The sequence below is a fragment of the Myxocyprinus asiaticus genome, chromosome 34, assembly GCF_019703515.2.
Source record: "Myxocyprinus asiaticus isolate MX2 ecotype Aquarium Trade chromosome 34, UBuf_Myxa_2, whole genome shotgun sequence".
NCBI lineage: Eukaryota > Metazoa > Chordata > Actinopteri > Cypriniformes > Catostomidae > Myxocyprinus > Myxocyprinus asiaticus.
The window spans coordinates 14104022-14129018 of NC_059377.1; the positions used below are offsets into that span (position 1 = coordinate 14104022).

The 24997-nt window shown below is 39.1% G+C and overlaps 1 protein-coding gene across 1 annotated transcript; it reads right to left on the bottom strand.

Moving 5' to 3' along the window:
* Nucleotides 1-4922: 4922 nt before the first annotated feature.
* On the bottom strand, nt 4923-24510 carry LOC127425481 (transcription factor E2F3-like). The gene is made up of 7 exons (XM_051671536.1): nt 23751-24510; nt 22072-22174; nt 20833-21052; nt 18811-18982; nt 18603-18713; nt 8845-8983; nt 4923-8329 (listed from the first exon to the last, which is right to left on the bottom strand). Exons 1-7 carry the CDS (start codon nt 24012-24014, stop codon nt 8043-8045), a joined length of 1296 nt encoding a protein of 431 aa, XP_051527496.1. The 5' UTR covers nt 24015-24510; the 3' UTR covers nt 4923-8042.
* Nucleotides 24511-24997: the final 487 nt, after the last annotated feature.

Genomic DNA, 24997 nt, shown 5'->3' on the forward strand with positions numbered 1-24997 from the left:
AGCATCTGTGGGATGTGCTAGCCCAACAAGTCCAATCCACGGCAGCTCCACCTCGCAACTTATTGGACTTGAAGTATCTGCTGCTAATGTCTTGGTGCCAGATACCACAGGATACCTTTCAGGGGTCTTGTAGAGTCCATGCCTCGGCAGCATATTAGGCATAGGTCATAATGTTTTGGCTCATCAGTGTATACAACCTAAGGAAAGTCTAGTGTCTACATAAAACAAAAATATAGATAATTATTTCCTATAAATGGGAAGCAGAGCATTTCTGTCAATAATGCTAAACAAGTGGGGTGTGGAACAAGTTTATGTGGCCAGCATTCTAAAGAGGTAATTTAGTCCACAAATCAGGTATTTGGATATAAATATCAGACATTTGTACATTTCACATAAAGAAAGATAAAAGGACTAGTTCCAAGCTGAAAAACATCACCCTTATGATTATCAAGAAAAATAGGTAATGACAATAATATAATTATGGCTTGATCTGGCTTTACCCTGTAGGAAAGACATATTACAAATGAGATCTCATAAATCTCTATTCTTTCTCCAAGACAACAATGAGATTAAAGAAGAGCGAATGAAGACTTGTTGCTGGAATCAGATTTTTTTTCTCCTAAGACCCCAGTAATCTCATGTGTCTCCTCTAAAGTTTTATTACAGATGTATTTTGTATTTAATGAGCTCACAGTGATGCATTTGTTACAGTCCTGTTCTGCAGTGTTTGCATAGCAACAACAATCTGCTGTTATTTGTACTGTCCACGACAGACGCACACAGTAGCAAAAAAGGATTCAGTTCAGTCATCTGACACACTAGTGAAACTCTGAAACAGAGAGCGGAGAGAATGGAGGGCATCCTGCTTCTGATTGGCCACATAGCATATGGCGAATCGCAGCGTTTCGCAGCCCTCAGCCAATCAGCTTCCATCAAAACATGGCGTGTGCTTTTATGAATGAGTTGCAGCATATGCAGTGCTTGTGTGCACGTGTGTGATGTCTCTACACTGTGTACATTTGAGATGTTTCTCTAATGGATTAACTGTAGAAAGGCATTTAGTAATCAAATATTGTAGTCTGTCTGCTCCAGTACCCCATTGAACTACATGTTTTTTAAAACAATCCCTCTGAAAGAGTAGATCATGATACGACAGTTCATCGGGCACATTGCAAAAATAGACTCACGATGCTGAAATTTCTCACTGGAGTTTGTGTGGACCACAGCAGCCGATGAATCGAGCATTACCTTAAATGCACACAAATTAGTTTCCACATAACAAATGAGAACAACTGCAAGTCATTTGTTTCAGCTGCTAGATGCATAGCAGAATCTGAATAACTGATAAAATCTGTGACTTTCCATGAACCTGGTGTCTGGCAAGCAAAACTGGGGAATTAGGTTAAGTATGTCTGGGCCGTTTTTGATGTCTCAACAGTGCCCCCTACAGGTATAATTGGAAATAGACACTCAAAACGAATTACATCATAGATTGCCAGCCCCATTCAGACCCCCAGTTTGCCTTCTCTCAGACAAAGACCAGACAGCTACAGAGCTGAGGCGCTTTAATCAAAGTGTAGAGAGATAAGGGACATCTTTAAGTCAGTCTGACGACACTGTCTGCTCTATGGTCCTCACACAAAAAGTGAAATTAAACATTTAAATCACCTGCGCTTTAGGACACAAACAATAAATGAATGCGTCTTTTTTTTAAGGTATGAAGGGGATCAAATGAGCAAGAACAAAAGAACCATTCTTGTATAAAATGTGCAATTATTACAAGGCTGACGATTGCTCATTGTTTTGAGCCTTAAGATCTAAATGGCATTGCATTGATTTTGAGTCTAGAACATTTTCAAGAATGTGGTGGGGAGACATTTCTGTCTTTTATATGAAGAACATGCCATCTAATGGCAAAAAAGGGGAGGACAATCATGACTAACTGGCTTCATTAGTAAATGTAATGAATAATTTGATGCATAGAAGTACATGATTTCCTTTTAAATCAGTTCAGCACCCATTATTACGAAACATAACTTCACTTAGTTTATCATCCAGAGTAAAAATTAAGCCACAATGCTCCAAATAATTTAAATCCCTCAACATACTCTTTTTCAAAATCCACTCTCCTCCATAATGACATGGCACACTACAGGAAGTACTCTTGTGAAGTACAAGAAGTACATTTGTGCACAAACACTTCAAACTTATAAATCCACATCTATGATTATGGACTGTTTATATTTTTCATAGATGCACAGGCAATGCAACTGCAAACTCAATAGCCCACCAAATCTAGAATATACAGGTGCATCTCAATAAATTAGAATGTCGTGGAAAAGTTCATTTATTTCAGTAATTCAACTCAAATTGTGAAACTTGTGTATTAAATAAATTCAGTGCACACAGACTGAAGTAGTTTAAGTCTTTGGTTCTTTTAATTGTGATGATTTTGGCTCACATTTAACAAAAACCCACCAATTCACTATCTCAAAAAATTAGAATATGGTGACATGCCAATCAGCTAATCAACTCAAAACACCTGCAAAGGTTTCCTGAGCCTTCAAAATGGTCTCTCAGTTTGGTTCACTAGGCTACACAATCATGGGGAAGACTGCTGATCTGACAGTTGTCCAGAAGACAATCATTGACACCCTTCACAAGGAGGGTTAGCCACAAACATTCATTGCCAAAGAAGCTGGCTGTTCACAGAGTGCTGTATCCAAGCATGTTAACAGAAAGTTGAGTGGAAGGAAAAAGTATGGAAGAAAAAGATGCACAACCAACCGAGAGAACCGCAGCCTTATGATTGTCAAGCAAAATCGATTCAAGAATTTGGGTGAACTTCACAAGGAATGGACTGAGGATGGGGTCAAGGCATCAAGAGCCACCACACACAGACATGTCAAGGAATTTGGCTACAGTTGTTGTATTCCTCTTGTTAAGCCACTCCTGAACCACAGACAACGTCAGAGGCGTCTTACCTGGGCTAAGGAGAAGAAAAACTGGACTGTTGCCCAGTGGTCCAAAGTCCTCTTTTCAGATGAGAGCAAGTTTTGTATTTCATTTGGAAACCAAGGTCCTAGAGTCTGGAGGAAGGGTGGAGAAGCTCATAGCCCAAGTTGCTTGAAGTCCAGTGTTAAGTTTCCACAGTCTGTGATGATGTGGGGTGCAATGTCATCTGCTGGTGTTGGTCCATTGTGTTTTTTGAAAACCAAAGTCACTGCACCCGTTTACCAAGAAATTTTGGAGCACTTCATGCTTCCTTCTGCTGACCAGCTTTTTAAAGATGCTGATTTCATTTTCCAGCAGGATTTGGCACCTGTCCACACTGCCAAAAGCACCAAAAGTTGGTTAAATGACCATGGTGTTGGTGTGCTTGACTGGCCAGCAAACTCACCAGACCTGAACCCCATAGAGAATCTATGGGGTATTGTCAAGAGGAAAATGAGAAACAAGAGACCAAAAAATGCAGATGAGCTGAAGGCCACTGTCAAAGAAACCTGGGCTTCCATACCACCTCAGCAGTGCCACAAGCTGATCACCTCCATGCCACGCCGAATTGAGGCAGTAATTAAAGCAAAAGGAGCCCCTACCAAGTATTGAGTACATATACAGTAAATGAACATACTTTCCAGAAGGCCAACAATTCACTAAAAATGTTTTTTTTATTGGTCTTATGTATTCTAATTTTTTGAGATAGTGAATTGGTGGGTTTTTGTTAAATGTGAGCCAAAATCATCACAATTAAAAGAACCAAAGACTTAAACTACTTCAGTCTGTGTGCATTGAATTTACTTAATACACGAGTTTCACAATTTGAGTTGAATTACTGAAATAAATGAACTTTTCCACGACATTCTAATTTATTGAGATGCACCTGTATATTTTTGCAATAACATTTTAGGATTTTTTTTTTTTTTTTTTTTTACATGAATCTCTCACAATCATGTTATTTCTTGTTTTCACTTAATACCTTAAAATCTTACATAGAGCTTTTGTTTGGAGTGTGCTTTACAAGCCCATGTAGATATTGCACAGCAATCACATCAAATACAATGGAACGAGCATTAATTCTGAATGACCATTATTTAGTCAAGACAGGATTACTACGGAATATAAACTAAGCAAAAAAAGAAACGCCCTCTCACTTTCAACTGCTTTTATCTTCAGCAAACTTAACGTGTAAATATTTGTATGAACAAAGTTTCAACAACAAAGACAAACTGAACAAGTTTCACAGACATGTGACTAACAGAAATGGAATAATGTGTCCCTGAACAAAGGGGTGGGAGGGTCAAAATCAAAAGTAACAGTCAGTATCTGGTGTGGCCACCAGCTGCATTAAGTACTGCAGTGCATCTCCTCCTCATGGTCTGCACCAAATTTGCCAGTTCTTGCTGTGAGATGTTACCCCACTCTTCCACCAAGGCACTTGCAAGTTTCTGGACATTTCTGGGGGGAATAGCCCTAGCCCTCACCCTCTGATCCAACAGGTCCCAGACATGCTCAATGGGATTGAGATATGGGCTCTTCGCTAGCCATGGCAGAACACTGACATTCCTGTCTTGCAGGAAATCATGCACAGAACGAGCAGTATGGCTGGTGGTATTGTCATGCTGGAGGGTCATGTCAGGATGAGCCTGCAGGAAGGGTACCACATGAGGGAGGAGGATGTCTTCCTCTTTAGTGTCCTAAGTTTTTATAACTGTGACCTTAATTGCCTACCATCTGTAAGCTGTTAGTGTCTTAACGACCGTTCCACAGGCGCATGTTCATTAATTGTTTATGGTTCATTGAACAAGCATGGAAAACATTGTTTAAACCCTTTACAATAAAGATCCGTAAAGTTATTTGGATTTTTACGAAATTCTCTTTAGAATACAGTGTCCTGAAAAAGGGACGTTTCTTTTTTGCTGAGTTTATTTTACACAAGGTATTGAAAGGTTCAGCATGCCATTTCCAAAAAGCATTTCATTCACTTTACAACAGTTTGACTTTGCTCTACATTCTTAATCTTCTGTTATTCTGAAATAATTTTAGTCAGTCAACTCATAACCTTTTCACTGGTTCAGCCAGTTGCAACGGACAGAGTAAAAACAGTTCCTCTTGGTGATGCCAAGTTAATATCCATTTAAAATAACATGTTATTTAACACTTGAAGCATGATAACAAAACCATGTACAAAATCCTTATCTTTTGCAGGCCATCTAAAAGTTTTATCAATAGCAGGACTGACCGAACAGGAGGCTTGAATGCGCAGAAATGCATTACTTTATTAAAAATTTGCAAACAATGTGCAGGTCTCAATCCACATATAAAACACTTCAAATGTTCACGCACACAAACTGCCTCCAACTGAAAAAAAAAAAAAAAAAAACATTTCAGACTCCAGATGAGCCCTTGTGTGAGAAGGTACAATGCTACAGAATCAACTTATTTGCTTGTCTAATTTGTTTTCTCATAATAATACCTATTTTCAAACATTTCACAAATGAACAAACGCATTACTATTAGTACACAGTGAGCCTTATTCATGAAACTGAATTTTGTGCAAATCGTTCATAAATCCACATCCATTCAAGTCAAGACAAATCCTTCACAAATGATATTACAAAACAATTTACACAGAATTTTAAGGCTCTGCAACATAAGGGGAAATCTGAAAAAGCTGATGTGAAAACATAGGGACTGGAAAAGTAAGGGGAAAATAAAAGCAAAAAAAAAAAATAAAATAAAAAAAAAAACCCCGTTCTAACGGGCTTAAGAGTACCATAATAACCTGCTTGCTTTCTAACGAAGCATATCAGAAGTAGTTCCTTAAAACAGTCTTGACTCATAGTTCAATGAGGATATCATGTAATTTATCATTTATACTTTACGCAATCAACTTAATGTATGAATATGGGATATTTTGTCCAAATATCATCATTGGCACAGTCTCATCCTAACATTTAGATAAGGATACCATAGATTTGGGTCTATATTGAGAAATCTCACATTGTGATTTGTGAAAAAAAATTAGCCATACACTTCCAATATCTGAGTGTGTTATATATATATATATAAAAAGGTTGTTTACAATCCACATCTGAAGAAGACTGCAACAGACATGTTAAATCAACTAAAGAAGTTATGCCACAGACTAAAGTCTGAAGAGCACATCAGATACTGAAATACATTCCATTTTAATGGTGACCTAGATTAGGAGCCATATTTAAAATACAACTTTCAGTCTAAAAAATAAAATCCAAAAGTACAGGAGAACTCAGAACATTTTAAACATGTACCCTGCCAAACGGATTAGAAATGACCTAGTAGACGGAAGTTCTTTGCCAGTACCAATAATTTTGGTAACAAAAGCAACACTACTATATAGCTCAGGAGACGATTGTGGGAAATCAATTTTCATTTTACATTTCGGTTTTCATTCTAATCATCCGATTAAAGCACAACGCATTCACTTTTTGAGATATACCATAAAAGCATAAACAATATAGCACCAAATTCATCAGAGAGATGCAGGCACCTGCTCTTTGGATCATTCAATTAACAAACACCACCCTGATCTTTCTTTGATATTTAGCTACCCAATTGACAAGAATTTCCTCTCTCCATGGAAGAGAGTGCCAGATTATGAAGTCATAAATGTCTAAGTGCAGAGCTATTCAATATACAGTTCTTAATCATGGTTCTGGGGACTGGATTTCTTCCTAAACCTAAACTGAATTCTCACGATTGTTTGAAACCCATAAACGTTATGCGGAAAACAAAATATTTTAAAGAATGTTGCAATGATTTCTATACAACAGCAGTTGATAAGGACTCACTTTAAAAGGCACGGCGAAATTCCGCGGGTGAATTTGTGCGATTACGACTTCCGGTGGCGAAAAATTTCAAGTGGAGTTCAAGTTTGGTAAACTTTGACAGGTGATTTCGCCGCATTGAACAATAGGAAGTTGCTTGGTTTGGCAGTGACCTTTGTGTGGGTGGTGCTTCGTACACAGCTACACTGAAAATTCATAATGGACAAGAATAATTTTAGCGGCAAGTTTTGTTTTTTTTACTTCACTCACAGTATAAAGTCCAGCAATAAAGAGGCTGCTTTATTTTTTTGCTGGTTACACACACATTTAATTTTGCCATGCACATGTAAATGTGCATGTGCCTTAAAGCTTTAAAAGCACCCAAAATCAAACCAAATTGGTTCTTGTGACAAAACGCTTGAACAAAAAACACGCAAGAACCAATGTGGTTTGGTGTTATTGACGTGCCGCCATATTTTATTTGTGCATAGCCTACATGAGTACAATGATTTGAGTTATATTTCAGGTATTGTTCTGTTCTTTATACAAAGTAATTGTATGCATTTAGAAGACTTGGAATATGACACACAAGCTACACAGACTACTATGACACTTTTGGGGGATTTATGCTTTAAATTGAAGCAACGTCCACTGCTTTTGTATTGAAATCAGCAATTGTGACATTTTGTGTTCAGCAGAAAGGTGGGCATATGGATTTGAAACAACATGAAGGCAACTAGTGAACTTTTTTGGTGTGAAATATTCTTTAAAGAAACACAGGTGTAGAGAAACACTCTTTAGCATTATTGGCAGAGGTTAAAGGAGGCAGGGGTTGCCAATCACAAAGACAGTATGGTATGACAGATGTTTATACACAATCACACAACTCATGTAATTTGTCACGCTTAAAATTACATTGTTACATTATCTGGGTACAACTACCCATACGCAAATATCACAGACAAGAGTCCATGGATTCTGTACCAGCAAGTCTAAACATAAGATCCAAGTGTAAACAGTCAATATCAAATTTGGAGACAAGGAAATCATGGGGGGGGGGGGGGGGGGGGACATGAACACTAAAACCAATTCAACATTTAGTTCATTATCAGATTCATATCCGCTGAACCCATTACCTAATCCTTGGATCTTCACAGGTTTGATACAACAACTCCCAAGCACTTGTCAACCAACCTGAAACCAGGTCACATTCCTGGTGTTGACCTCCAGGAAGGCTCATATCCTGAGCAAGTCATCCAATGCTAGCATGTCCAGGTCACAGGAGTCAAACAGATCATTTATACCCTGCTCATCACCCAAGCTCAGCATGTATTCTTCATTGAGCAGGGCAGGTGATAGTGGCACAAACGGGATAGATTCATCTGGCTGTTGAAGAATGGAGGACAGGGAGGAACTGAGGGGTGACATTGGGGCACTGCCAGTCAGGGGACCATACCCGTTGACGCTACCGCTGTAGCTGCCGTTCATCTTGACACCATCAGCCATTCCACCTGAAGAACCTTCTAAACAGATTAAAAAAAATGGAGGCAATTATACTTTAGGGTAGGTGTGTAAAAAAGTACAGAGAAATCCACACACTGCTCTTGGCTGGATACCTTCTGTAGCTTTACATAGTATAAATTTATTTTTAATATGAAGACCAGTCTTATTTTTCATATACTTCAATATCAGAAAGTTTATTTGCACATACAGCAGTTAGACTTAGTGATGGAACAAATACAATGTGTTTTTCTTATATCACTGACAGTGCTTTATGATTAATTGCTGATAACTTCTTAAAATTCTGAAGTTTACTTAGAACTTTGTATTAGATTTGCTGTGGAATCGAAATAGTATCAATAATTTTGAATTGTTGTAATGGTTGAAATTTGGTATTTGGTAACCACCATTTGGTAACAACCATTGTTGAAATTTGGTATTTGGTAACCACCATCCTTTAGGGGAATAAATCATTTGAGGGTCAGAATTATCAGCCAAATATACAGTAGTGCATAGGAGTAAACATGCCAGTACTTGCCTTGGGAGACTTTGAAAAAGGCAGTGTGATTTCCATTCACATCAAGGCCATTGTGCAGCAGGCTGCCTGAATCACCACCATCAGTGCAGAGGAAAGCATCAATGGGACCCTTGGAGCTACTCAAGTGGACCTGTAAACTCTGAAAGATCAACCGCAACAAGGGAACAAGTAAAAAAAATAATATAAAATAAAAAAAAATAGTAGTCTAACATTTAATGAGCGCGTTTATGTGAAATATTTAATACTGATTATGCTTAAGCTTGGCTTAAGTTATTTTGGTCATTTTTTCTACTCAAGTACGAAGGGGTGGGGGCACACAGACATGTTCTAGTGTCCCGCATTTTCATTATAGGCCGTTTTAATGTAGTTTGTTACAACAGGTGCAAACAAAATGGCATAATCAAAATACATCGATCAGCCACAACAGTAAAACCACCTGCATAATATTGTGTAGGTCCCCCTCGTGCCAACAAAACAGCGCAAACCCGCATCTCAGAATAGCAGATATTCTTCTCACCACAATCGTACAGAGCGGTTATCTGAGTTACCGTAGACTTTGTCAGTTCGAACCAGTCTGGTTCAAACAAGGCATCAACAAGGCATTTCCATCCACAGAACTGCCGCTCACTGGATGTTTTTTGTTTTTGGCACCATTCGGAGTCAATTCTAGAGCATGTGGTGTGAGAAAATCCCAGGAGATCAGCAGTTACAAAAATAATCAAGCCAGCTCATCTGGCACCAACAATTATGCCACAGTCCAAATCACTGAGATCACATTTTTTCCTCATTCTGATGGTTGATGTGAAAATTAACTGAAGCTCCTGACCCGTATCTGCATGATTTCATGCACTGCTGCCACACAATTGGCTGATTAGATAAATCACACGGATGATTGTTGGTGCCAGACGGGCTGGTTTGAGTATTTCTGTAACTGCTGATCTCCTGGGATTTTCACACACAACAGTCTCTACAATTTACTCTGAATGGTGCCAAAAACAAAAACATCCAGTGAGCGGCAGTTCTGCAGATGAAAATGCCTTGTTGATGAGAGTTCGACAGAGAATGGCCAGACTGGTTCGAATTGACAGAGTCTATGGTAACTCAGATAACCGCTCTGTACAATTGTGGTGAGAAGAATATCATCTCAGAATGCTATTCTGAGATGCTGGTTGGCACTGTTTTGGCTGCATGGAGACCTACACAATATTAGACAGGTGGTTTTAATGTTGTGGCTGATTGGTGTATAATGCATAATATTTTGTCATGTCAACTTGCTGGCCAACTCAAAAGACTGTTCAGAAACCTCTCTCTGCTCTTCCTTCAGGTTACTGTATTTTAACAAGAGCGCACCACTTTTCGCTGTGGCTGACTGAACAGTGTATTTTCAAACCATCTATAGTAATGAAATACCCATTAAATAGTCAACATGTTAATATAAAAGTTTAAAAAAAAAAACAAGTGTTTTGAAGACCCTGTGTTTAGTTCCATTAAATTGCACTCCGTCCAGCAGTTTAAAAGGAAGAACTCGCCTGGTGTGTGCACTTCGAGCATTCTCTGTCCCAGACAGAAAGTCACATGGCACTGTGTTGGAACTTGTTGCTGTGATTATTCGGACCGGGTTTGGTTTGTATCACGATTTTAGGGTCACTGTTTCAGTATGGATCGGTACTTGCTATGTTCAGAAAAAATAAATAATGTCAAATCCAAACAAAGAATACTTAACTTGGTAAACACTTTAACATATCTTTGGCAATGAACAACCCAAGTGCTTAATGTTTTACATATGGCTGTCCGCACGTCACTGTCGTCGTAAATGGCTCTAATATTCGATGTATTATTAAGACTTTACGGCACTCGCGTCAAGCAATATCTGCAAACAGTGACCGTTTTGTCAATGGTTTTTGACCATTGCTGTTTTAAATTACTGCAAATCAAAAACTTTTCCAGACAGGAGACTTGAGTGATGCAGAGGGATTCTCTCACAGCGGCTTATCTTCTCCACTTGCCATTTTTAACCATACACCAATGCGTGCAGAACTATGATGTCATTAACTGTTTAAACATACTAACAGTTAATTGGAAAGCTACTCTCTGTAGAAAACTGACCATCTACAGAGCAATTCAGGTGCATTAGCAGAGGTTGCAACTGTGCCGGTCTATTCGACGCCATTTTCTCTTTACCAAAACATATGCTCCAGATGCATCATTAGACTTGAGGACCGTAGGTGGCAAACTGCACACTTATAGTTTCAAAGCAGCTTTATGGAAAAGTACACTGTATTGCCTTAAAAGTCTTGGAAGACTTTATGTAATTTCACATGTTAATCAAGGAAAACAACTGTTGAAAGCTGGTGTTTTATAAAACACGCTGTGTCACGTTAAGAGATTTAATGCACACATACTGGTCCGATAAGCATCTGAGGTTTTTGTATTTTTTTCTACCATAAAACCAAAACTCCCCTATGATGTGGCCAGCAGGAAGAAAAGTGACCTCGCCTGGAACAGGGAAACCGGGGCCCTCTCCTGGAGCCAGGCCCGGAAGAGCAGCTCGCATGCGAGTGTCTAGTGGCCGGGCTTTGACCCATGAGGCCCAGTTGGGCTCAGCCTTGTGGGCCCACCACTTGCAAGGAGAGAAATAGGGGACCGGTGCGATGCCCAACGGGTAGCAGGCGAAGGCGGGGGCCTGTGCAGGCTGGACCTTGGTTACAGAAACTGGCTTTTAAAACATGGAATGTGACCTCACTGGTGGTGAAGGAGCCAGAATTATTGTGCAAGGATGCGATACCAGCTAGATCTTAGAACCACTGCTCCTCTACAATGAAAGGAGCCAGTTGAGGTGGTTCGGGCATCTGATTAGGATGGCTCCTGGCTGTCTTCCTGCAGAGGTGTTTCGGGCATGTTCAACTGGGAGGAGGCCCAGGGGAAGACCAAGAACACGCTGGAGGGATTATACCTCTTGGCTGGCCTGGGAACACCTCTGGATCCCCCAGGATGAGCTGGAGGATGTGGCCGGGGAAAATGATGTATGGCCTACTTTGCTAAGTCTGCTGCCACCGCGACCCAGTCCTGGATAAGCGTCGAAGATGGATGGATGGATAAAAGCAACACTCGTCTGTTGGTTGACTAACATGAACCGAATACTGATACAGTACAACTCAATAACAACCAAAATATTACACGTATCAACTTATTCAAGTTGTGTATTTTTTTTTTTTTTTTTGTTTTTCTTTTTATATATAGTGGACTAGCTGGTGCAGAACGATTACTCGATTTGTCGATTACTTGTGCGCATCTCTAATGTAAACGTGGGTTTCTTACGTTGTTGGATTTCTAGTAGTTATCAGTTTATTGATGTGCATATAAAAGCACTCAATGAGAATCAGCTGCCTCTACTAGAACGAACATAGTTGGCAACAACTCAAGTTACCCAAAACAAGTCATAATGAGCTCGTTTACATGCACACCAATACTTTGATAACTAGCAAAAATCAGCGTATTTAAAATAATTTATGGTGTATTCATAAAGTATTCGGACCCCTTCATTTTTTCACATTTTGTTGTTGCAGCCTTATGCTAAAATGCTTTATTTTTTCACACCAATCAACACTACATACCCCATAATTACAAAGCAAAAAGCCAGATTTTTTTATAACTTTGCAAATGTATTAAGAAAAACTTAAATATCACATTGACATGAGTACTCAGACCCTAAACTCAGAACTCAGTTGAAGCACCTTTGGCAGCGATTACAGCCTCAAGTCTTTAGGTATGATGCGGCATGCTTTGTACACTTGGATTTGCGTATTTTCTGCCATTCTTCTCAGCAGATCCTCTCAAGCTCTGTCAGGTTGGATGGGGACCATCGGTGGACAGCCATTTTCAGGTCTCTCCAGAGATGTTCAATTGGGTTCAAGTCCAGGCTCTGGTTGGGCAACTCAAGGACATTCACAGAGTTGTCCTTAAGCAACTTTTGCATGGTCTTGGCTGTGTGCTAAAGGAACATTGTCATGTTGCAAGGTGAACCTTCGGCCCAGTCTGAGGTCCTGAGTGCTCTGAAGCAAGTTTTCATTAAGGATATCTGTATTTTGCAGCATTCAGTGTTCCTTCAGCCCTGACTAGTCCCCCAGTCCCAGCCACTGATAAACACCCCCACAGCATGATGGTACCACCACCATGCTTCACCATGGGGATGGTACTGCGCAGGTGATGAGCGGTGCCTGGTTTCATCTAGACACAACGCTTGGAATTGTGGCCACACAGTTCAATCTTTGTTTAATCAGACCAGAGAATCTTGTTTCTCACAGTCAGAGTCATTTAGGTGCTTTTTTACGTGTCTTGCACTGAAGAGAGGCTTCCATCTGGACACTCTGCCATAAAGCCCAGATCGGTGGAGTGTTGCAGTGATGGTTGTCCTTCTGCAAGTTCTCCCATCTCCACACATGATCTCTGGAACTTAACCAGAGTGACCATCAGGTTCTTGGTCACCTCTCTAACCAGTGCCCTTCTCCCCGGATTGCTCAGTTTGGCCAGGCGGCCAGCTCTAGGAAGAATCCAGGTTTTTCCAAACTTCTTCCATTTAAGAATTCTGAAGGCCACTGTGCTCTTGGGAACCTTCAATGCAGCTGACATTCTTTTTGTAGCCTTCCCCAGGTCTGTTCCTTGACACAATCCTGTCTCTGAGCTCTGCAGACAGTTACTTTGACCTCATGGCTTGGTTTATTGCTCTGATATGCATGTTCAGTTGTGAGACCTTATATAGAGAGGTGTGTGCCTTTCTAAATCATGTCCAATCAATGAAATTAGCCACAGGTGGACTCCAATCAAAGTGTAGAAACATCTCAAAGATGATCCAGAGAAATGGGATGCACCTGAGCTAAATTTCAAATATCATAGCAAAGGGTCTGAAAACTTATGTCAATGTGATATTTCAGTTTTATTTATTTTTTTTTTTTAAATCTGGTTTTAGCTTTGTCATTATGGGGTATGGAGTGTAGACTGATGTGTAAAAATACATAATTTAAAGCATTTTAGCATAATGCTGCAACATAAAATGTGAAAATAAATGAAGGGGTCTGAATACTTTCTGAACGCACTATACATAAGATTTAAAAATAGTTATTCTCTGCTTTCGAAGTCAAACCATGACGAGGCATGCGCACATTAAGAAATACAGTAAAGGCATTTACATGCAACACAAAATCGGTATAGGGTTAAGCATAATTGTGTAAGAACGTGCATGTGAACACACTCACTGAAAATTAAAGCCTATTCAAAAAATTAAAAATAGATTGTCCACAAACAAAACTTCAAATCGAAACACATTCCAATAGACCTTTTTACAACTGGCACATAAATCCATCCGATGACAGAAATTATATATTTTCAGACTGTAGATTTTGATATTTAGTCATCTAGTGAAGACAATAAAATGCAAGCTTTCCTTTCATGTTCCTTGTGCGAGCAAGCATACCTGGCAACACAGCTCTTCCTGAAGCTTATGGGTCATTTGCCTGGTACTAGAACTGACTAGGGATGTCGCAATTACACCATTTTACCATTAACTGCGGTTAAAAATATCACCGTAAATTTAAATAACCTGTTAAGAACCATGAAATGTTTTATTTACATGTGGAAAATGTTCTAATATATATGTTTTATACTGTATATAGTAAATTATAATATATATATTATATATATATATATATATATATATATATATATATATATATATATATATGTGTGTGTGTGTGTGTGTGTGTGTGTGTGTGTGTGTATATTATATATTTTACAGACACATACACACACTCTCTCTCACTCACCACTTTATTAGGAACACATTGACCACCTACTTATTCATGCGATTATCTAATAAGCCAATCATGTGGCAGCAGTGCAATGCATAAAATCATGCAGATACTGGCAAGGAGCTTCAGTTAATGTTTAAAATCAACCATCAGAATGGGGAAAAATGTGATCTCAGTGGTTTTGAGCATGGCATGACTGTTGGTGCCAGACAGGCTGGTTTTTATGCATTTCTGTGACTGCTGATCTCCTGGGATTTTCACACACCACAGTCTCGAGAGTTTACTCAGAATGGTGCCAAAAACATAAAAATATCCAGTGAGCGGCAGTTCTACGGACATAAATGCCTAGTTGATAAGAGGTCAACAAAGAATGGCCAGACTGGTTCTAGCTGACAGAAAGGATACAGTAACTCCGATAACCACTCTGTACAATTGTAGTGAGCAGAATAGCATCTCAAAATGCACAACACATCAAACCTTGAGGCGGATGTGCTACAAAAGCAGAAGACCATGTTGGGCACTTTATATGGACCATAGTGTTCCTAATAAAGTGCTCAGTAAGTGTAGATGCTAAGCACAGCCCTACAATAGAAAAACTGATAAAATACACAACAAATAAATAGCAGGTATTGTTATAAAAGACGTTCCAACATAGGGCACAACACTGCTTATGTGCATCCAGGCCACAAAATGATGCACCTCAATGTAACCAGAGTTGTTTCAAGAGTGCATAGCTGTAAGATTGAGGGTATGCAACATGTTCACAGCGTCCAACATTTGTTTTCTTCTGCAACAATTTAATAACGCAATTATCTGTCTGTCAGACACCTCACCATTTCAAATAGGCAGCAGACTCCATAAAAATACTGTCCTTTCATCTGTTCACAACACCTAACAAATAAACCTGAGGACTTCGCATAATAACAGGAACATTGCGTACAGCAGGCAATTTAAAGTGTGATAACTAAAATGTAAATTTATTGTTGAACGCGGTTAATTTGTACACAAGCAATGCTTTGAGAAGTTGCATATTAAATCATCATTTAAAGTTTACCATGCTGATAGCAACTGCACACAAATGCACCGCATACGGTCAGCACGCTTAAACATTCCAAACAGTTGCATTTCTCAGTTCATCCCTTTAAAAGCACCACAGCTAAATTATTAAACAAACTAGTCGTTTTTGGACAACTAGTGGAACGGCCAGTCCCATTTTTAGGATGTGTACTTTCATGACTTCTGCCTTCATGTTTTAATTTCTTTAGAAATCGCAGTCATATAAATGCACCCAAACAACGGTGTTGGGTTTTTTTTTTGCGCACCACCACTGATTAAATAGGAGCACCGCTGCTGAAATGTAACATGTTTATATTCATTAACATTCTTGACGCAATGCAATGCTAGCAAATTGGGTTGCATAGCCATACATGTTGGATCGCAACGTATTTTAATAAATGTGCAAAACTTTGAGTGAAGGAAATTAACTCTCTTCAGTCCATTCTTCCATGCTGTTGCACTGGCTGGGACAGTCTTTCAGCTCTTTGCTTAGAATGATGTCACTCCACAATACCATTTGATAGGCAGACTCTCTCCTCCATGATATGAAGTGAGGCAGAAAAGCGGTCACTCAAGCTTGACATTTTCATGACACTAGTGTTACCATATACACTCGGCAAACAGAATGACAAATTCCTCAATTTGTTTGTGGCGGTTTTGAATAGACTGATTTAAGTATCAGAAAGAGTGAGGAGCATCAAGAATATACACGGATACAACGATGTTTCAGTAGGTGGCATGTGTCAAATTGACATCCACATGAATGGCCGGACCCAGGGTTTTCCAGCAGAACATTGCCCAGAACATCTCACTCCATCCACCGGCCTGTCGTCTTCCCCCAGTGCATCCTGGTGCCATTACTTCCCCAGGTAAATGGCACACATGTACATGGCTGTCCACGTGATGTGAATGAAAATGGGACTTATTGTACCAGGTGACCTTCTTCCACTGCTCCAAGGTCCAGTTCCGACGCTCACTTGCGCATTGTAAGCACTTCTGGCAGTAGACAGGTCATCATGGGCACTCTGACCGGTCTACAGCTACGCACCCCTATACGCAGGGTGGGATGCACTGTGTTGAGACACATTCCTCCCATAACCATCATTAAAAAAAAAAAAGTGTGACTTGTGCCACAGTAGACCTTCTGTCATTTCGGACCAGACGGGATCGCTGCCCTTGCGCATTGATGAGCCTAGGGCGCCCAACACCCTGTTGCCCGTTTGACCCTCCTCGGACCACTGTCGGTAAGTGCTCACCACTGCTGACCGTGAGCACCCCACAAGCCTTGCTGTTTCAGATATTCTTTGACCTAGTTGTCTGGCCATAACAATTAGGCCCTTGTCAAAGTCACCCAGGTCTTTACTCCTGCCCATTTCTCCTGCATTCAACTCGTTGAATACGAGAACTGATTGTTCGCTAAACATCTAATCTACCCAGACCTAGACATGTGGCCTTGTTCGGAGATGATCAACGTTACTCGCTTCACCTGAGTGGTCATAATGTTTTGGCTCAACAGTGTATCATCTCCTCATGCAGCAGCCCCCTTAACTCGATAAAAAGCCGTGAAAATTGGGAACAAGACGAAAAGCAGTTCAAGTCAGGAAAATGGTTAAGAATTATAAAAACGGTAAAGATGATCAGAAATACACAAGTATTGACTATCAAAGTGGGATATGCAAGTTGCTTACAAAAAAATTACAATTGCTCTGTACTGCACTAAATTTTTCATAGTTCAATCTGAAATAGAAAAAGACCTCAGTATGACTAATAATGGTCAACTGACACTATTGATCGTATCAGTTCTGTTCAAACTATTACTCACAAGTTTTTGTTTAATTGATTGGACATGATTTGGAAAGTTGCCACCAGTTTTGTGTTTGCATATTTATAGTTTTTATTTTATTAACAATAATTGGTCACTTTGGTATTTTTGGCAGAACTATGGTTGCCATGGTACATGTTTGTAGGGTTTAAAAATATAATGCTTTCAAGCTCAAACTGGATGGAATTGATTTGATTAGTTTCAAGAGATTTTCTCTTTATTTCAAAAATTCGAGTGTTCATGTTTGTGTGCTTGTTCAAATGTTTAAATTTCCATTATTTTTTTTTTTTTTAATTATTTTTGTCCGAGAAAGAATAAATCAGAAATGCTTGTCATTAAAAGCGAGTAAACTAATGGATATAGCAAATACAGCAAGTGTGGGTCCTAGGTACACACAAAATGTCATATTTGGACCCTGGGCAGAGAAAGTTTAAGAATCCCTGATATGGGGTGCCAACTTCACTGAGATACAAACTTAGACTAAACTGGTGAAACTTTGTCCTGTACACTTATCTTGTTTTTTAGATTAGTCTGAAAGACTGGCTAACTAAAAAAGTAAGAAGGACGATAGTGACCATGGAGGAGCTGAGGTCAGTAAAGCAAAGTAGGGGTGCAAACTAATCAACTTTCAAGTTAATGAGGGGGATGTATATTTTGGGTGTAAATGTATAAATGCTTGGAAGTTATGAGAAGGGAATCAGTGGTATAGTATAGTGTTTCAGTAGTGTTGATAGTTATGAATGTATGCTCTGATGACTAGGGTTATATTATCTATTTGTATTTGTTTAAAAATAGTGCAAGTAATTTTGTATATTTATATATAATATTATTTCGACGTGAAAATTTCATTTGATTCTAATGTTCTAAATTCCTAGTTAAAGTAACTGAAATTTTTAAATGCGGTTAATAGTAAAACTGTATAATCGCGACATCAAGTAGTACGTAAAAGAACACCATGCCTTTTTGTTTTGCTTCTGGTATGAATAGGCCCGTCATCACTTTTTAGTTCTTACAGTGATTTGGCCTTTACATATTGCCATAACCAACACAAATCAATCAAAAATTAGAAGCATTACCTCCTTTGGGTCAGGCACCTCCAGCTTCGTTTCAGATGGTGCTTTGACCGCTATGACGGTTTGGTCTTGAAGGCTTTTTATTCTTCGGATATCCTGATAGGTTACATAGGCATATGTGCAAAAAGTTAAGGACAAGCCAGGCAATTACAAGGCGTACATTCCTACTTTTGCTTTCACTGCTCTTAAGATAACAAATTGCTAGTAAAGGATATTTTTGGTTATGGATCTCTTCAGTCATCTGCTGGACGTTACGTGTGCAGGTCTGTATTAGTTCATCTAGTCGTCTCTCCTCCTGCGTGAGCTCCAGCATCTCTCTGGCCAGACTGTGACTAGACATCGAAAGAGATGGCAGCTCTCCCTCTGATGGCAGACTGGGGCCTCTGCCGGAATTAAAACATGTAAACCCTTAGAGCTTTTGACTCATCCCACAGTTTAGTGCTCAAAAGGATTTTTTTCCTGTTGGCCCCGTCAGGCAAATAGTTAAGATGTCTGCTTCAGGGTTCCCACTCTTTTCAAGGCTCAATTGTCCAGGACATTTCCTGGACATGGGTGCAAGGCATGGTGCGAGGCGATTGTCTGTGTTCCACGACTGATATCAGGACCTTGAATAATGTATAACGTGTGAGGAAAGACAGGCGGTGGAGTTTCTGGTGCCCCCCTAGGGAGCTGGTGCCCTAAGCAGACTGCATATGAATAAGGAGCAGCAGTAGTTTGACAGTAGTTTCTTAACTCCAAATAAGCAGATTGCTGCATGGCCCAGTGCGATTATTAAACCCCCAAAAGCTGTGATTTCATTAAATAATTATATAGACTGTATGTGCAGCATGTTTCAGAGCTCTCACTCATACATATACTACACATACAAAGTGAGTTTGATGACCATGATTAGGGCTGCACAATTACTCGTAATGCAACCAGGTAAAGTGTTCAGTATAGCTGGTTTATAGATGATCGACCAAATCACAAGCTTTTTCGAAGTCCATTTCCAACACAACTGACCTATCACTCTCCCTTCAGAAGTTTGCTACTGACCAATCACTTTCGAGCACGCTCTGAAATATTTAGCCGCAGAAGTTTACAAATAGCATGTGCAAACATGACTTAATTTTGGCCAAAAGCAATCACCTAGTAGTTTGTAGTTTATACACCTTGTTCAGCAAGAGAGACGCTGTTTAAACGTAATTTTAATGCTTTTTTCCCCATTTTAGAATATCTAAGCAGTTGCAACAGCGATTTTTTTTTTTTTTGTCCAAATCGTGTAGCACTACAAAAAAAAAAAAAAAAAAAAAAAAAAAACCTCAAATGACAGAATCTTGAATATTTGTGATTAAAACTGAGAAAAATAACCTTGCCTTTTATTTTTAAACATTATCATGCAGCCCTAATCATGATGTCTTTTCAGTGATTGACCGGCTTCACACATTCATTTTGAAATGTGGTGCACATGCATATTATATACACTGATTTAATAAAATCACAGCCTTTCACAGCCTTAACCACATTAGGACATATCACAATTTTAATGTGATTGTGCATTTAAATATTAATTTGTCCCAAATATGTACAATTCCATGACATTCCATATTTAATGAAAAATTTTTGACCGGATTCAGTGATTCTGTCAGCGTTTTCCGCATCATGGAAATCATAGGACCCTACATGTGATGATCATGGTATATGTGGACTCCCATCATTGAATTATTGAAAAATACACCTGAGGTGTAAAGACTGCATCGCCACTACCACTTCAGTGTATGAATTCATTTTCAAAAAAATCTGACCGTCTTTGTTGTCTTAAAGGTTCATGACAGTCAACTGTTGATGTTGTTTCACAATACGCAGCCGCCGGCAGTGACAAAACGATAGGAATGTGTGTATGAGACACCTATCCAGAATCCCAATCGTTAGAATGTTTTTGTACATGTAACAAAAACCTTGTCAGTGATACAATCAAACTGTTTTATTTACAAAAATATTTTCCAAGACAATTTTTTTTCCCCCAGGACATTTAGGCATTTTTCTTATTATCATGACATTTCCATAACTGGAAAACTGCACTGCAAAATTCCAGTTTTCCAGGATGCGAGGGAACCCTGCTACTTGCCCTGCCAACATTTTTAGCACTGTATTTATGTGCCAAGAAAAAAAAATTTGATAGTTTTCATAATAAATAATTATTCATTATGAAAACTAAGACATTTGTAAATAACTGTAATTGTAAGCAACCTACAGCCATTGGATGTTGTTCTTTGACTTCTTTTTGATGAGGTGCACACCCTCCAGCACATTGGTGATGTCATAAAGACGTCTCTTCTGGACGTTGAGCACAATCGCAGCTTTATTCAGATCCAGCACTCCATCTGAGGACTGGGCCAGCAGCTCACAGAACTTCTTTGTCAAGAACCCCAAGGATGTGTCATAACGGGTCTTCTCTGGTGGAGTTTTGGGAGCTGAAATGTAAGAGGTCATTCAATCAGACATAACTGTCCATCAGGAAGGGGCCAATACTGTTCTTAAACACTGGATCAAATGTGATAACATGACAAAGGGATAGCTCACCCAAAATTGAAATTGGTCATTTACTCCATCTCATGTCGTACCAAACCCACATGAATGACTTTGTGCATAACTCACACTATTTTCAGTATAATAGTAGTGAATTCTGCTTTCCAGCTTTAAAGGTGAACTCTGTAATGATTTCCTCATTAAATAAAATAAAAAAAGTTTAACTTCCATAGAATAGTAATTTTGAAACAGAAGTATAAAATCATGACCAGTCACATGAGAAAAAGACTTGTCATATCAGTAACCTTAAAAAAAAAAAAAAAGCAGTTTTATTTTAGAGGTCCATACATGGGGGCTGCCATGTTAGGACCACATGACCAGCCAAATACTGTTCTTAATCTCAGTAACCACCCTGTTAATTGACACTTCAACTCATGTGTTAAATTATTCATGGCTAACTGTGAAGTGTACATTTTTACAAATGGCATCGGTATCTAATAATTGTTTGAATGATGCTGCATCCAGGAACCTAGATGTCAGTGTAAGTTTAAGATGACAAATTCAAACAATTACAGAGTGCATCTTTAAAAAAGGATGGAAGTATCAGTCCTCTCATGAACGTGCAAGATTTTCACAGAATAATGACTTACATTTTGGGTTGTTTTCCACCAAACCCGATCTTGGAATATGAAGAAATCATATGGACTACTTTTGCATCTTTATTTGAAGCTTAAAAGCAGAATCATCATAAACTGCCACTGTATTGAAAAGACAGCCAGAGACAGTACAGCAGTTCCTTTCTGTTCCACAGAAAGGTTCAGAACAACATGACATGACAGCTTCCGTGAATATTTTAATGCTGAAAATGATAGAATTCTCATTTTTGGGTGAACTACTACTACTTTTATAGATGACAGCGCACTTAAACTTAAACAACTGCAGCATGACGCACTAAACTTGATACCTTTGGGGATCTTCAGTTTAAGAGCTCCTTTCTGACTTCGAAGTGTTTTAGCTGGCTCACTGTATTGATGGTCTGTGATGTCCAGCTCCAGCCTCCTTTTAGCCTACAATTGAGGGAAAAAAAGTAACCATTAATGTGTAAAATATTTGAATATCTTTCATGCAAAACTAGAGTAATGATAATGAATACAGGTTACCTAAATAGCTCATCCCATTCCATCCTACTCAGGTAACAAAATACAGTGAAGCCAGTGTGACAAGAGAAAAATCATGGTCAACCAATATAGGTTTTTCCAACAACCAATGTTCGAAATAATGCCGAGACTATAGAGGCCTACCTATACATGCTTACAATATTAAATGATAGCAACAGATAGCTTCAGCAACAAAACTGCCGAAACCAAATGAACTTATTTTACACAATATTTACACTCATTTAAAACAGAAAAATGTCCATTAGCCATTAAACAAAGTCTGTTAAACAGACACACTGTTAATGCGCCAAATAAGTATGACTGTCTGGTAATCTTAAGAAGCCATACATCTACAGATATTATCAGTCATGTCACTATCAATAAGAGAATCAAGACTAGGTAGGGCCTTGCATATCAAAATACAAAAAATAGCTTATTTTCCAGGGTAATAACATGATCTGACATAAAAAGCAGCAGACATTAGATTTTCATTACTCTCTACTTTTGCTTGGTAATATAGGTTACCAATTCAAATGCAGAAGTCAACACAGGATGGGGGTGGCAAAATGGCTGTCCACCATTACCAGAGTGTAACCTTAACGCCATCTAAGAACTTCCACTGACTCGCGGAGATAAATATAGACGGGTCGAGGATTTATTTTTATGCATTTTGCATCTAGCAAAAACACTGCTGTCGTCTTAATAGGTAGTAAACGAAGTACAGTTCGAGCTCTTATTAGCGGGTTAAGTTTTGGAGCAATTCGAATGCCATCGACGTTATTTATTCCATATTAATCTACAAACAAATGCCAGTAATGCAATAATGAACAATAAAAAACGCAGTTAGCAAAGCATTCGGCTTAGCACAAGGTCCGCGAGCTCAGAAATGACTCCATCCCCCCATCCTAAGAAAACAAACCAGGGCCTAGACTTAACAAATTCAATCTTTTACTTGGAAAGCAAACTCCCAAACACATATAGTCTATGTCAAGACTTAAAAACATGAAAAACATGAGGGGAAAACATGAAATCAAGTTCTAAGATATGCAACTGGACAACGAAGCGATTTATAAATATTACTTTAGTATTCCTTAAAGTTAGAGTTACAAAAGGCATTGAAAAATCTCGTCTAATACGGTTATACACAGATTGACTAAAGCAGTTAAGTGAAGTTATTTCACTAAACATGCACTTACTACATTGCGGAAATATGCATGCTTGTATTTCCAGTACAGTAAACAATCGTCATACGTCCTGAACCATTTTTGGGGGAGGTTAAAGGTCTTAATTTGTTAAATACCTTAAGCATGCAGGCAGGTTCTGAGTTGTATAATTAAACTGCCTGCTTTAGATATTGAGTCTACATTGAGAAGCACCAGTAGTAGCCACAGAAGCAGGCTAGGAGGACTTAGCCTACCGACTTAACATTTGCAGGACTGGATGTGCATGAGACTCTACAAAACACAGAATTTAAGCAGACATTTACCGGCGGTCGTCCTAATGTGGGTCGCAGTCCAGTCCCGTGCGTCGGTACTTGCAGAGGAGTTGTGTACACACTGTCAACAGAAGCCTCGGGTACACAAACTATACTAGTGGACGGCGGTGTGTTAATATGTATACGACTTGCACTGGAATAACCTGCACATTGCCGATCAGAAACCGCGTTATAAACACCGTTTTGCTCACGGGGAGAAGCTCTAACCCTTGAAAACATTACTTGTCCTGGGAGCGAGGAACCCCCTTTTCTCATGATCTTCAGATGCGTAGTTCCCTTTGTCCCGCTTTTGATTCAAGGCTCGTTTTCTATAAAATCCGTGTGCGTAGATTTAAAATGATCATAAATTATCAAAGCGCACAGTGTCAGGAAAGCACTGTTATAATATGTGTGAAATTGCTCAATCCTATAATAGCCGATGTAAGCGATTAAAATGCGATGCAAACTCCCTCCCTGTAGAGCGAAAAATGGCTCCAGGAAGCGGACAATGAAGTAGGGGATGAGGTTTACGCGCGAAAGGTCCTCCCGCGAAACTCAGATTTCCCGGGAAAATTTTGAATCTGATTTGCATATATGAATTCATTGGCCAGCGCCTTTTTATTTCCCGCCCCAAGTGATGACGTTTGACTGCAGTGGAGCCAATAAAAGCGTTCGATGAATTTGTAATTACACTTGCTCATTCACTAGAGGGCGATAGATATACGACCAAATGTTTTCAAAACAGTTTTTGGGCTAAACATTTATTAATCCTTAATTTAAAGGTAATTAATGCGAATTAAAGGTAATTCAATCTATTGACTTCTTGTATTATTTTGATAAGAGGAAAAGAAAGTCTACTTGCATTTATGTAAATTGTACTAGGCAAGTCGAGATATTAAAACTAAAATTGGGGGAAACCAACCGTGTTCCAAACGACTTAAATGATGCCTTCGGAGAGCACTTCGAAGGGAGAATAATCATGATAGTTAAGCTGTAAGGTCGTTCCAAACAGAATTTCCAATAAAGATGACGTATCCCCACACTTGTCAGGCCTCCAAAGCTCTCACAGTGGGTGGTAAAGTCATCAAAGGGAATTGGGCTTAGGAACACTTCTGAATAGAACACACCCCAATGAAAAAGTTTAAGAATTAGTCTTTGAAAAACACACATTGATTGACTTCTATTCTGAATATTGGCGAGGACGTGCCCCCCTCAATGTCTATGGTGGTTACTGCCTTGTGTACAGTTACAAAGAAACA

Excerpts from the sequence above, each read along its gene's own strand:
- LOC127425481 (XM_051671536.1), bottom strand. The coding sequence starts at position 24,014 with ATGAGAAAAGGGGGTTCCTCGCTCCCAGGACAAGTAATGTTTTCAAGG. Across the intron at positions 21,053-22,071 it reads TAAACTGAAGATCCCCAAAG|CTCCCAAAACTCCACCAGAG; the intron begins GTATCAAGTTTA and ends CTTACATTTCAG. Across the intron at positions 8,330-8,844 it reads CTTTTTCAAAGTCTCCCAAG|AAGGTTCTTCAGGTGGAATG; the intron begins GCAAGTACTGGC and ends TAATCTGTTTAG.